Here is a 14,166-nt window from a genome sequence, read left to right on the forward strand (position 1 = left end):
GGACTTTGTGAAGTACCACCCTGTATTGACAGGGGACGTTGGCAAACTGAGTGTTGGAAGCCGAGCCTGACGTATTAACCCTGGCAGCTCACCTGAAGGGGACATCACGAGGACACCTGCAGCTAGCCAGCAGCTGCACGGTTGTCTTTTCCGCCTTTTATTTCTGACACTGGGAGAAGCTACAGATTGTACTGTGGCTTGCAGGACCAGCCCCTTCTGCTCTGACCCAGTGAGCAATCCACATCTCATTTCTTGCCACTGAATTGCTCAATGGTGAACACTTGAGCTGCCATTCCCACCCTTTTAAGCGTCTTGCTGTTATTAAAGACTGAGCAGAAATCCCAGTGCCTTTATAGGAACAAGACGCCCACACCTGCTGATGTTAACACATTTATTACATACAGAACAGATATGGTTTGTTGTTTGATAGCATAGGGGACAAAGCAAGGGAACGTATTCATACAGCAGTCTCTTTACAGAATGCCATCTTCAGAACAAATAGCGGAGTTTACAGGCCTTAAGACACTTTTTAAAATCCTTTTGTAACATACAAGATACTTTACATACATCACAGTGGAGATATGACAGGGAAGTGTGTTGAAGCCAGTCAGTTCTCACCTTGCTGCCCAGCAGCCACCAAACGCCCACAGGAGCTGACAACAGAGGCTGGTTCTACTTAGCTGTGGCTGCCCCTCTTGGACATGTGCTTCTCTTGGAGGAAAACATGCACCGAGCTGGAAAGGAACCTGTTGGTAGAGGCCCAAGACCGGTTTCCTTATGTTGCCAGGGCCCAGTGGGTGACAGGAGACCAAGTACTGTCACTTCAACTGCTAAAACCAGATAGAGAACAAACAGTAAGAGGTAAGAACGTTGCAATTCTGTATTTTCCTATGGAAGAGTAGACAGAGTTAAGGAACTGGGCCTACCAGGGTTTGGGGTTTTTTTTGCTTCAATTAGCCCAAATTATGACGTTTACCTGGCCCTAACTGATGAACTGTTATGTCTGTGGAATCTGTGATCTAAATGTTGATCTTCTTAACTTTAATGCACTCCGTGTTGTGATCCAGAGAACTCTCCTAGCAGAAAGCATTTCGGGAGAGCGGACGAGAAGTCTGGCACGGTCAGCAGTGAAATGTCCCCGGTGAAAGGTCCCCCCACATGCAGGTGGCGGCTCCAAGCATCCCTTAGCCAAACACCAGCCACAGAGCCCGGTGTACCAACGGCTGGAGGACACCATCCAGCTGGTTTCCTACCTCAGTGAGAAGAGGTTAGTGGGCATGTCACCAGCACTGCTCACAGGCAGCGTGGGCACCACTGTGCCTCCGTACTTTGGTGGCTGAGCCTCTGTTCTCCAGAGATGTCCTCTTGCCCCAGCCTCTTCTGAACTGTGGATCCAAAAATCATTTCAGTGCTGCTACGTCAGGACAGATGCCACATGTTAGAGCTTCCCCTGGGAATACTACATCCCTGCAGCACAGGAGTAGCTTTAGACTACAAGCCTTGGGGGCAGCCTGGTCCGTGGCAACAAGCACAGGGCACAGCTGGGAGCTTCCCAGAAGATGGAGGCTTCCTATAGCTGTCCCCATACCGCCACACTGGCACAAGGACTGTGAACCCCGGGGTGCTGCACAGCACAGGGAAGAAACAACATGACCACCAGGAGCTTCCAAATTCATCACTAACAACCGCCACGTGCTCCAGTCCTGCACATCCAGGAGGGAGTGTTCAAAGGAAACGGAACTTGGCCTTGTGGAGACAGGACTGCTTCTGCTGTCGGGAAGGAAGGACAAACCATCGCCGCTACATCTGGAGCTCAAAACCACTCTCCCTGGCCCCATTTTTTGCTGCTTCTCGTGTAAGCAGGATGCACATTTGCAATCCCCCAGCACTGCTTACACAAGGAGGACCGTCAGAAATTTTCTCGGGGGTTGTCAATTCTTTTCAGGAGTCAGAAATTTCCAGCTTTTCAAACTACTTAGTAACAAAGTCAGTGCTCGCGATGTTGGGTAAAAGAGATCAGGAGATCTGGCCTCAATTCCTTTTTCTGTGTGACCTCAGGTGAGACATAGCCTTTCTATACCTTGACTGCACCTACACAGTCTTTCCTAACGGACAGCCAGAGTGTGAAGGAAAACAGCCCTCTCTTCCAACAGTTCCCGGGATGGGGACACAGCCTTAGGAGTCAAGGTAATCTCAATGTGTTAATGCAGAATTCACAGCAGACCAACAGCATCTGCCCTCGCCTGTGTTTTGAAAGCCAACAAATGCTATGCAGAGATAGCTTCCTCCTGAACCTTTCAGAATGAACTCCAGAGTTGTTTTCTGCCTGGAAAGGCATTTTTGGAAGGGAGAGTTAAAAGTATTGCTGCCTTTTTTGCTCTTAAAAAAGCAAGGTTCCAGTACCCCTTTGCTACCAGTTTCCAAAGGCCCTGTGGCCTCCTCCATCAAACACCCATCTCCCATCTGAGATTACCAAACAATCCTCTCCGGACACACACAGTCACCCAGCACACGACTGCTGGCTGAGACAGCAGCAGCAGAGGACGGAGACTTTCCGTCTGCAAGTATGGAGGATGTGTTCCCCACAGTAGTGGCACTGCTGCCTTCTCCAGCCAAACAGCAGAAGTGCTGCCCAAACCCTGACACTCCTTTCTGTTGAGGGTTCCTTGGACCTGGCTGCTCTCAGTCCATGGGACATTATTCTGTGCTTAAGGGATAAGTTGGAGAGTCCACTGGTGAACCAGAAAGGATTTCTGCTAGGGTGCTATAGAAGTTGTGATTCACCATCACTGCTTTGGCAGGGGACACCAGGGGGACGTACTTCTTCTCATGCAGGTGGGAGTGAGGCAACCTGCCAGAGAACCTGAGCCACCACCCATCCAGCTGCCAGCTGCCGAGCGCTGGGCAAAGGCTGCGCACAGTTCCAGCTCCAAGCTTCACTTCATCGATGCACTGCCATTTCTCTCCTTGTAGATGCCAGCTCCAGAGCAGAACAATAATCCAACCACGCAGAAAGCGCACGGGCCCAAGATGAAAGCTGCAAGTTCAGAGGTTAGAAGGGGGTCACAGTCCGAGGCAGGAGCCATTGCAGTTGTCTGGGGTCGGTTTCCAGCAGTAGGTATAATGCAGGCGTTCTGTATGTACATCTTGGCATTCAGGCGGGAGGAGGGACACTTACATTGGTGGGAAAGAAGAAATTCTCACTCAGGGATGTATGATACCTGCCACACAATAATGTGGCTCCTTTCAGCCTTGGAAAGTACTGGCTTCACCTGGGTGGCATCTCCTGCATTCTCCTCTGTCTCATCATCTTCTCCATCCCCTGAAGAGAGAAAACAGAGTAAAAAAGGCAAGAAAGAAAAACCCAAATTGCACTGCTCTGGAATACTTCCAAAGAGGCCCGTATCCCTGTCACAGCCTCGGCAGTCTGACAACAGACAGCATGAGCTGAGACCTTTCTTTATGCCTGCAGAACTCTTACAGCAACATGATGCTTTTCGGAAGCAGGACCGTATGGATGGAACAAACCATCTCCAGCATTAGGGAAAACCACCCTTCCTTTCGGGGAAGCCAATGTTTACAACACAGAGCGCCCTTGAGCAGCACTGGTGACCACAGTGGAGCAGCAATGTTTGGAGCCAGTGGCACAGATGGTTTTATTTTTTCTAGGGCCATTAACGCAGACTGAGTGTCACTGCAGGCACAGGCAGGGCAGGGTTTGGCAGCCTTGTGCTGTGCAAGGAAAATGCTTGCTATCAGCCCTCACAGCCAGAGGCAGGAGAAACAGAGAGCATCGCTTTCCAGATTTCGCTCCCCACAGCAGTAATCCCTCCCTCCATGACCACGACCTTGCACCCCCTCCTGTTCCAGATGCCTCCCCCCACAGGCACTCACCAATCCGGAAATCAATGTACCCTTCTCCTCCACTCAGCACCAGGACATTCTTCAGCTTCTGCCCCTCGGTCTCTGTGGCCGCTGTGCTGGGGTTCTCCGAAGGGCTGTCCAACACGCTCCCATTCAGGGTTGCTAGGACATTGCCTGGGAGAGGACAGAGGTGCTGTCACTGCCTCTGCTCAGCCCCCATGCAGTTAACACACACACAAACACAACTGGGCAGGCCAATTCCTTCTGCTGGTGAAATCTGTAAGTCACCGCAATTTAAACTACTGATGTCCGAGCCACGGTGATCTGCAAGTGCTAGAAATGGCACGGACAGCCGTCTGCTGCAGATCAGCTCAAGCTCCTGCCGCAGAATGGATGGCGGGACAAGACCCTCACAAGGAAGGGCTGTGCTCAGCCTTACCAGGCACAGAGACGAAGAACTTGACAGCATCACGGTGGCCGTGGAAACAGAGCTGTGCCTGAGCCATGGAGCAGTAGGGAATGAAACTGCTGGCAGATTTGTCACTGTTGTCATCACCATACACGTGGATGACCCCGCCAGAGCGGCTGCCCTCTCCAGAGGTTGGTGAGGTCTTGTTGGCTAGGGACAGGGAGGAGGAATATTGTCAGTGATGGCTTTGAGTCCCATTTACAGAAGGGACTCAATCAAAGAGAAAACTCATGAGCCATGAAGGAAAACCTTTAAAGGCACAGGTCTCTTCAAAGGTCTTGTATAAAGGACGTGATGGAGGAGACCACACTAGACTATACAGCCCCTCTCTTAGGCTGGTAACAATACACTCATGATAACAAACTACATTTTTTCATCAAATCTAGTATTTGGCTACTAATGAGGCACACATCCCTGGAGATGCTGGGCAAGAGTGACCCTAGGGCAAGCTAGACAAGGTCTCTGAGGTGTCCCAGAGAAGGCCTCTTCACCAATAGCAATCCTGTCCAGGCTCCAGAAATCACCTACTCTCCTAGGATCAATCTTGGTCTTTTGTACCTGGCAGGGTATCCAAAGATGTCCACTGTACCCATGAGACGTTAAGGGCACCTGGAGAATGACTGCCATATTCTGGATTGGTGAAGTTGCTCAATTTCCAAGTTAAGTCCTTTGCTCATGCCAAGCCGTGAGCACACAGGCTGCTGAAAGCAGTCTCTGGGTCTGGTGAATGCGCCTCAGCCCAGTAAATGTCACAGCAGGGGAGTGAGGTCCTTCCTTAGTCCTTGATTTAGCCGTGACACCAGAACATCAGCCACTCAAGCAATGAACATCTAAAAGATGTTCACCATCCACAGCTTCCAAGGATTTCAAGGTGGGCTCAGGGGCCTGCATCCTTCCTGTCCAGGCTCCGAGAATGTGAAGGCTTCGACTCACCAAGGAACAGAGACCAGTGCTCAGAGCTCAGGATGGGAGATGCTTTCCTTCCGCATGCACCCACATCAGTAAAACAGAAACAGCACTAAGATCAGAAGGCTTTCACTTCCTGTGAGAGAACTGAATTGCTTGCTTAATTATCTGTAGTTCTGCATTTTGGCTTGGGCTGGATTTCAATTATTAAGGAGACTTTTACCTATCAGGGCCAGGATGGCGAGACAAGTACAAATATTTTGATGGAAGAATGACAATCAGTGTGTGCAGGGGGAAGATCCCCAAGATGAAGGCTCTCTGCACCTCTGTGCTTTGGTTTGCTGTGAGCAGCTATAACCGGATGAGCTCATCCGATGACAGACAGGGCTGCTACCAGCACTTCTTCTCAGTCAGTCTCTGGCTTCTTACTGCAACCAATATCAGATGCTTTAAAAGGAGGAGACACGTGTTGATAATGCTTCTGGACAGCTACAGAAATGTCTTACAATGAGAAAAAAATACTTCTTTCTGACTCTGGAGAGGCTAAGGTAAGCATCAATTTGAACTGAGACCCTGCGTTAACTGGCACAAAACCAAACAATTCTTAATGTTTATCAAAGTCCCCTCTGGTTAACAGTCTTGGTTGATTACTCGCAGCTGCCATTGGCCTGGAACTGATGAGAGAAGCATCCTTGGAAAACCAAGGATGACCAAGGAAGACATTGGAAGAACACTCTACTCCTGCTTCCTGGAACTCTCTGACTGAATGAACCTTTACAGTCCCCATCTCAAACCTGGCCTACCATAATAAGGGAACTACTGATGAAGAATAAAGTACTCTTGACACAAAAAAACCAGAGGGATGGCTGATGAGATGGATGAAAATGTTTTTAGCCATGGGAAATGCGGATATTTACATTACTGTCTCTGGCCGCTTTCCAGATCAACTTAAAATGAAAGAATGATGAGGAAAAATGGATGGAGAGAGCTGAATGGCAGGATGGAAGGGTGGGAAGGTGACTGCAAAGGTGAATGGGTGCAAAAGGAGTGAAAGCTGAAGGAAGGAGGCAATGGACTTACCCCGGAGCCCAAGGAGTTGGCCTCGGTGGAGGACTACAGCTAGGCACAGGCAAGGAGTGGGAACACAGAGGGGCACGGGAAGAAACAGGCAGGATGGGAGAGAAGAAAAAGGTGATTACTGGGAGAAAATTCAGGGAGCAACAGAAATGTATAAAATCTAGAGAAACCACAACAGGAGCTACAGGCTCAGATCAGTTTACATCAACACCGTTGCTGCTCACTTTGCTCTTATCTTACAAGGACAAATGCAATATCTGAGATGGGAGAGGGACCATGGTCACAAGGATCCATGGCTAAAGTTTCGAGTGAGACCTTACTGCTTATGACATTTTTACAGAAACACCAAAAGATAACGCAACTGGTTTACAGCAGGGAAAAAGTTTAACTCAGAATTAGGACAGCAGCCCCAAGAAAGAATGGGCTTTAAAACAGGGATTCAGAAATGAGACCAAGATTGCAATGCGCAAAGACGACTGTGTCACTGGCCTCCTGGTGTCAGCCCTGGGCACATCCAGCTCGACTAGCCTGAGAGGAGACCATCTTGGCCCTGACTTCCAGGAGGATTACAACAAGTTTGCTCCTCTGACACAAGAGCCATTTGCTTCTCAGGTTTCCTGCTACCAGTGGTGAGAAAATGTAAATTTGGCTGCTTTCTGTCGAAAGCAACTGCAATTAGCCTCAAATCCTACTCCCCCATTACAATCTGGAACAGACCTTCAAAATTAGATGCTGACTGGCAGGTACAGAACAGGATTACTAAGAGCTCCAACTGAACTTTCAGCTCCAGAGACACACCTATTAACTACTACTGCTGGGTCTCCTCACCAGGTTGGATTAGGCGTAGAATATTGATTTCTACTTGACTGATAAAGCTGAGCCCTAATTTGAGTAAATGAAGCTTTTCTAAGGCCAGTTTCTGGAAAATACTATTATGGAGACATTTAGATGTCTATGCCAAAACAAAATTTCCTGGTGACTTCTCATCCCATGGCCTCCTTTTGGAGACTTACTACAATTCCCAAAGCTTTGTTTCTCCTGCTTTCCAGTAGCTACCGAATCAGTTCACATCAGTCTGCTCTGTCAAGGTCACGCTCAAAAAAGAAGACTGTATGGATGGTAGAGATGTCATTGGTCTCCCAAGAAGGAAATGGCTTCCACTGAACTGAAAGGGACAGTAACAAATACCTATTTGGTTTTAAAGAGGTTAAATCCATTTAACCGAACACTTAATACCTTAATAAGGCAGAGTTAGACCAAGTTCAGGGTTGCTCATACTCAGGGCTCTTCTCTCTGAACACTGCTATGATCAAAGGTGTATCAAGTTTAGAGTAAAAATGTCCGGAAAGCATTAGCCTGCCAGAGCCACCTGCCATGCTGCACAAATAACACGCAAAAGCATTCTTTTTTTGGGGGGGGGACGCAGAAGTATCTCCAATAAATGTCACTTACTCTCAGTCAATGGAATGGAGATGACGACACCGTTCCCTGTCCCTACCCAGAGGCGGTTGCCAGCAATGAGCAGGGCTGTAATCCGCACGAACGAGAAGCCCAGCTTTCCAGTGCCTAGTAAGCATGCATAAGAATTGGGGAGTCAGTTATGACTTTGGGCAAGGTCTGCTAATGAATTTTGATTTCTCTCTTATCTCAGAAATCAACAGACCGTTTACTGACAGTCCCTACTGCCTCACCTAGCATCTTGCTGACATAAGGCTCAATGTCGACGTCTTGCAGATGTTGATGGCTGTGGGCATGGTAAAGCCTCAGGGTGGAGTCCAGGCGGATAGAAACCCACACTCCATCTCCAATCCATGCCAGCTGCCGCACCTGACTCTCTCGCCGAGGGTGGGCATCAAAGGATTTCTGAAATGCCAAATAGGTGGACCAATGTGAGCTCACAAAAGGTTTGCAATTATCGACACATATACTCCATTCTCCTCAACTGAGATCACTTGTTTGGGTTTCAAAGCTCTTGGAGAAAATGTGTTAATGCCAGCTAACCTCAGAAGTTCACTACAGTATACAGAAAATCCCTCGTTTGAAATGATGAGTTGTATAGCAGCTCTGCAGAGATTTGCAGACCACTTTAGGAGCAAGAACATTTAGAAACCAAGAGCTTTCAATGTGCTTGGTAGAAAAGGAAAACACACAACTCCAGTATAAATTCCAAAGATCAAACTGCCTTGGCTCACTGATGTGAACTTCAGATTCAGCACTTCTTCTCCCTTTGATTAGAATTATTCCAAGCACTGTCAAACAGGTCTGTACCAACACCACTGTATTGAATTTCAACCAAAAAGCTCTAAACGTCATTTTTTGATTAGGCAAGTGGCATCACTGGGGCTTGCTAACTGTAGTCTTCCTTTGTGCCACAATGCCTGCAGATGGAGAAGTCTTAGACTCTATATGAAGGGTGGCTGTAAAGCACACACGTACATTTGTACAGTATGGGGCCTCATAGACTCACTAGTAAAGGCAAAGAAACTGCTCAGTTTAGACTTATCTAAGCTCCGCAAAGGGAGGAAGGAATAAATACCCCCTGGCAAACATGACTCAGATTGACAGTTTGGGTCCTACAGTCAGCAATGACAATACAAAGGTTCTGCATCTCCATATACTGCAGCACAAAACAGCTATAAGAATAAATACAACACAAGCATGTGCATGCATACACACGTATTTGCTCTCTTACCTCAATCTGCATTGTCTTAGGCTGGATAACATGGATTTTGTTCTTGTAGCCACACCAGACTCTATCATACACAACAGCCATGCAGCGGATGGAATGGTGAGTGTGACCGAGGTCCATTAGATGGTAATTACTGAGATCCCACTGACCATCTAAGGTGAAAAACAATTATGGAAAGATGCATCTCCTTCATGACGTGTCAGTATACAACAGAATCATCCACCTTTCCGTGTATATCTAGGTATACGGGCTTAGCTAATACTCAAATGCTCATTTTGTTTATGTCTGTGAACTTCCCATGAATCCACAATACTACTTCGGGCACAGCCTTATACTTACGAAACACATGACAATAAAGTTTAGTTTGGTGGGCTGAAAGCTGTCCAAATCAGACTAATTTAAACATCTTTTCATTGTAATGAAGTGAACAGGCTTCTCTAACAAGTACAACAAAAACAGCAGGAGAAGAAAGACAGCCTAACAAGACTATGCAGAAACTTAAAAGGAAGTGGACCGTACAGTCCTTGTGGTGAGGCTTCCTCCTATCACAGACGGACAACATAATTTCCCCGAAGTGTCAAATTCAGATAAGGAATCAATCTCCCTTCTCTCACGCTTATTTTCTAACTAACCAGGCAGATACTGTGTCCTTCACAGACAGGTGGCCTCTATGTCATGAAGCTTTATCCTATTTCTGATGGGAACAATTTTTATGTGTCAATGGTCAGGCTGGAACTCATGACAAGGGCTGAATTAAAATTTGGATTGCACAAAACCAGAAATCTCTTATTTCAGCGTGCTGGATAAACTGCTACTCAATGAATAACCAAGTTCTTCATATGCAAACATTAGTCACAGGTAGCAAGTTCCCATGTGCTTTCAGGTATGAACACAGCTCAGAAACTGCTCAAGTTATAGGGAAACAAAACCTACAGCAGTGAAGAGGACAAGAAATATAGAATTCAAAAAATATCTTGAATTGACAAGATTAAGGCACGTCAGATTACTTGGGCATCTGTTTTTTGCAACAAGAAAAACTGATCAAGTGTAATGCAAAGGCACCATTTGTCTGGGATTTCCAGATTTCCAGAGAATCCCAGCTCTGCCTGCTGTGTACGTGCAGTGATCAATTCCACTGCTTACACAAAGTCCAACCTCTCTGGGAAGCAGCAGGCCGATTTACAACTGCACAGATGATCTGCTCAGGTACAGCCTGAGCTGTGTGGAGCTCCCTCTGCAAGCCCTGTTACAGCTGATTTGTGAATGCACAGTAACACCAATATGGCCCAAATGCATTAAACTTACCAAGCATGCCCCAAAAAACTGCACAGCATATGTATTCCTAAAAAGCGTTGCATTTACTCCGCGTGTGCTACACAGCACATACACACATGTTTTTGTTCAGAAAAGCTCAGGAAATGGTGTTAAAGTATGCCTTAGATGTCTTAGGATAAGGATTACATGTGTATAATAGCTATGCATTTTAACTGTATGTTTGTACTCTGGCAAGCCAGCACCTTTCCTTCTCAACTCAGAGTAGCATTTAATCCATTGCTACCCTTTCAGCCAAGTTTGGTTCTCTCCTATTACATTGATTCTTACCTTCCCCCCGGTGGAATATGGCTAGTGTTCCATCTGCCAGAGCAACAAGGACTCTCCCTTTCACATGCCTGAAATCACAGAAAAGTAAATACTTACAAAAATCTGTAGAAGTAAGGGACTAACAAATCCTTTCTGACATACATGCACACCATCTTTATGTTCCTTCTACAATTCCCATTCAGTTTAGCACTTGCAGGAACATCCTGCAGCGGCCAAGGGTCACACCTCTTATCTTCACTGTAGATTTCCTGTTGAGGTTAACTTCACCTTCACACTACAAACTCCATCAATTTCAACAAATTCCACCTAATTTACACCCCAGTGAAATTTTGTCTTTCTCCTCCCTCCTTACTGCCTCCTGATAACTGCTCATCTCATTTAGTATCTTGTTCATTGAATTGTGTCAGGTCTGCAGTTGAGCAGGAAAATGGCTCAGTATGAGGCTTTCCAATAACAAAAACCTAAGGAAACTTTCCTCATAAACCAATGCATTTAGAAGAACAAAGAAAAACGTGACTGACAAAGAGCTGCTACTCCCATCTAAAATACCGCTTAGGCCCTGAACCTTCTCCTTCAGCATCCCTTGGCATGCACACTTACACTAGACTAAGTACAGAGTCCTTCAGCTTTATCGAGTGCAGACACTTCTTCCAGTTGGATACAGCCGAGTGCACATAAAGCCTGCGAGAAAGAAATTGGGGAGGGTTAGCAGAAAGGCCCCAAAGGCCCCACGCCTTCAGCCTTACTAGGCTTGAGTCTTTTCTTCTGGTAGGAAAGGTGGAGGTTAGGTAAGAAAATGAGGGCTCAGAACAACAACGAGCAACGGAAACCTACTCCAGAAACAAGAAGTGAACTAAAGGTGTGAGGACATGAAAAGTGGAGCCCAGAAGAGAATGGAGGTGATAGAGATCTGCCAGCCCAAGGGGAACCTACCAGCCGTTCTGTGCTCCCAGCCACATGGTGGGGGCAGCACTGGTGCAAGTCCCAGCAGCATCCCCGTTCAACTCCTGATCTGGCAGTGTCGTGCATGACTCTGTCTTCAGCTGCCCATTCTCCCTGAGGAGGCAAAAGAGCATTGTTAGAGGCTTTAGTAGCAGCAATACACAGAATGCCCATCTACGCTCACAGTCTGGCATTCACAATCAGATAAGGGCACTTGTATACACAAATCGCTTCCTTCTCTTCAGTGTTTTTTAATTGCTTGACTCCTGAATCTGCATTTTGCGAAACTTCCTTTTTTCCCCACCAATACAAATAGCAAGTACTTCAAATCTATAGAACTTAACTTAGTGTTTGGCAGTCCTATTATATAAACAATATTTTCTCTGTTCATTTCCAACTTCAACAGGAAGAACTTAGAACAACTTGGTCATTTAGGAACAATTTCTATCCAAGACTTCCACCTTGCTCCTCAGGCCATCACATCAGACTCAATTTCTTAAGAATTTTTTGGTGCTGAATATGCTTTCTTCATTATCTTTACAGCACATTAGAGGTATTACTAGAATAAACCAATCATCATTTTTACACATGGATCAATAAGCTCCTTCAGAAACAACATTAAGTGTACATGTACTTTGGAAGATCTGTCTTAACAGCAGGTCTAAATTCATACTGAGAGATCAAATATTTGCACTTAAACAGCTGACAGTCTGCTGCAGGCTGAATCATGTTTGCTTTCATTTCATTTCTTTCTCTCCCTATCATCCCAGTGTAATACTATTTGGGCACAAAACTGAAAAAAGTTTGACACTTCATCGGAAGATCAGGCTGGTTCTCACATCAAAAAGCTTATGAAAACAGAGCTGATAAGTAACTGAACTGACACTTTGGCCCCAGACTGCCTACCCGTTCTGCCTAAGAGGTGCCTGTGCAGGGACTGGATCTGTAAACACATGCTCCGTGAGGGGCCCAGGCCGGGCCTGAGCAGGCTCTGCCTCGCTTGTACCATTCTCTGGTACCTCCGTAGCTTCTGTTGCCTCCTCAGTAGACTGGGACTGGTTGATCTTCCCATTGCAGACAGCAGCCACCTCACCTAAAAGACAGAGTGTGAGACGTACTAGAGAACGAGCTGGTAAGTTACCTATACAGAAATTGGGCTGTCAATTTTTTAATTTATCCTTCCTTGCCAAATTCAATCAAGCCCTGAGCCTGCACCACAGACAGCAGCTCATCCAGTGTTTTCTGCCTGGATGGGGAAGAGAGGCTATTTTAAAGTTAGGCACAATCTGTGACTAGCAAAACATCGGAAGTTCTCCAGGGCTGTCCACTGCAGTATGGAGTCAGCAAGGGCATCACTATGGTTTTCATATGGGCTTAACTGACTTCACAAGAAGACAGGGTTCAGAAGAGAAAGCAATGAGAACAGAAGCAATTGTAGCAGGGGAAACATATCACCTGTCCAAAATACTCTGCTATATAACCCCTGCAACCGGCTGCAGGATGTGGATCGCTCAGAGAGAAAAGGAGGGCTCTAAAGAGAAGGGCACCAAAAGGGCCTTTGGTCCTTCTGTACCACATTAAGAAACTTCTTGAGGCCTCTGAAGTAGTTAACTCAGGGACAGGAGGATGCAGCTGTAAGACCGTAAGCTCATACGGGACTAGCTATAATTGGACTGCTGTTCAATGCCCAAAACTCACTCTGTCCCTTGTCCAGCACAGGTGTGTCACCACGCGAGGAACAATTGCTTCGTGGCACGTTGCAGCGGGTCGCACAGCCCACCAGAGTGATTCCTGCCAAGACACCATCTGTTCCAGACGACTCTTCAGGATTTACATCTCCCTCCAGAAAGATCTCGCCTGGAGGATAATCACTCTCACTGGCCGCTGAAGGGCAAAGAACAGATTCTCCCATAAATCTAGCTGTCACTGCTAGTTTAAATGTGGCAGTATTCCTGAGGTAATCATATGGATGGGAGATGCTGACCCTCAGGGTTCACTACGCTGGGGAGGCATCACAGCATCAGTCAACATCACGGCGAATTCCCTCATTCCTAGCATCAACATCCAGGCCAGCTACAGAGCCTTCCCAAACCTGGGCAAGGCTCAGTCTTGCTCCCAAGAACCATCCTTTACATGCCAAAGGAACCACCTACTAAACATTCAACAGTGAGAGGTCTCCACAGAAAGGCACTACACGAAGGCAAGATCGGAGTTACGGTTTTGAGGGACAATTACAGAATGCAGCAGGGCCCTAGGGTTAGTTCTGAAGTGAGGATGCTACATTTGTCACTCCTCAGTGGAGCAGGTGACCTTGTGCAGACCACAAGCCCGCACTTACCAGGGATGCTGGAGATGCAGAGCACGTGAGCATTGCAGACAGTGAACTGGTCCACCACTGTGCCAGGCTGATTGGCATCAATAATTACAACTTTACTTGTTGACAGCGTACTGGTGAGGATCCAGACACGACTGGACGTGGCATCCATTTCATGGAGCTCCTTTGCCTTCAGGAAAGCAATCACACGGGCAGAATCAGTGCTCCCCTCAGATCAGACTGAGTGTATTAGCGCTTGGCAACATTTACACATGCCGGCTTCAAAGAGCCAAGTCTCTTCCT

General features: G+C 46.9%; 1 protein-coding gene across 3 annotated transcripts in view; it reads right to left on the reverse strand.

Moving 5' to 3' along the window:
- Positions 1-377: 377 nt before the first annotated feature.
- The window catches only part of MAPK8IP3 (mitogen-activated protein kinase 8 interacting protein 3), a 72,484-nt gene continuing 58,695 nt past the window's right edge, over positions 378-14,166 (reverse strand). For all 3 annotated transcript variants that reach the window (XM_075165661.1, XM_075165662.1, XM_075165660.1), the window contains 13 exons: positions 13,888-14,053; positions 13,248-13,433; positions 12,456-12,642; positions 11,541-11,663; positions 11,208-11,288; positions 10,608-10,675; positions 9,009-9,157; positions 8,008-8,179; positions 7,769-7,882; positions 6,320-6,358; positions 4,304-4,483; positions 3,895-4,038; positions 378-3,322 (listed from right to left, as the gene is read on the reverse strand). In XM_075165661.1, the coding sequence (XP_075021762.1) occupies positions 3,201-3,322; positions 3,895-4,038; positions 4,304-4,483; positions 6,320-6,358; positions 7,769-7,882; positions 8,008-8,179; positions 9,009-9,157; positions 10,608-10,675; positions 11,208-11,288; positions 11,541-11,663; positions 12,456-12,642; positions 13,248-13,433; positions 13,888-14,053 (1,731 nt within the window). In that variant the 3' untranslated portion in view covers positions 378-3,200. The remainder of the gene's footprint in view (positions 3,323-3,894; positions 4,039-4,303; positions 4,484-6,319; positions 6,359-7,768; positions 7,883-8,007; positions 8,180-9,008; positions 9,158-10,607; positions 10,676-11,207; positions 11,289-11,540; positions 11,664-12,455; positions 12,643-13,247; positions 13,434-13,887; positions 14,054-14,166) is intronic.

The sequence above is a fragment of the Calonectris borealis genome, chromosome 16, assembly GCF_964195595.1.
Source record: "Calonectris borealis chromosome 16, bCalBor7.hap1.2, whole genome shotgun sequence".
Lineage (NCBI taxonomy): Eukaryota > Metazoa > Chordata > Aves > Procellariiformes > Procellariidae > Calonectris > Calonectris borealis.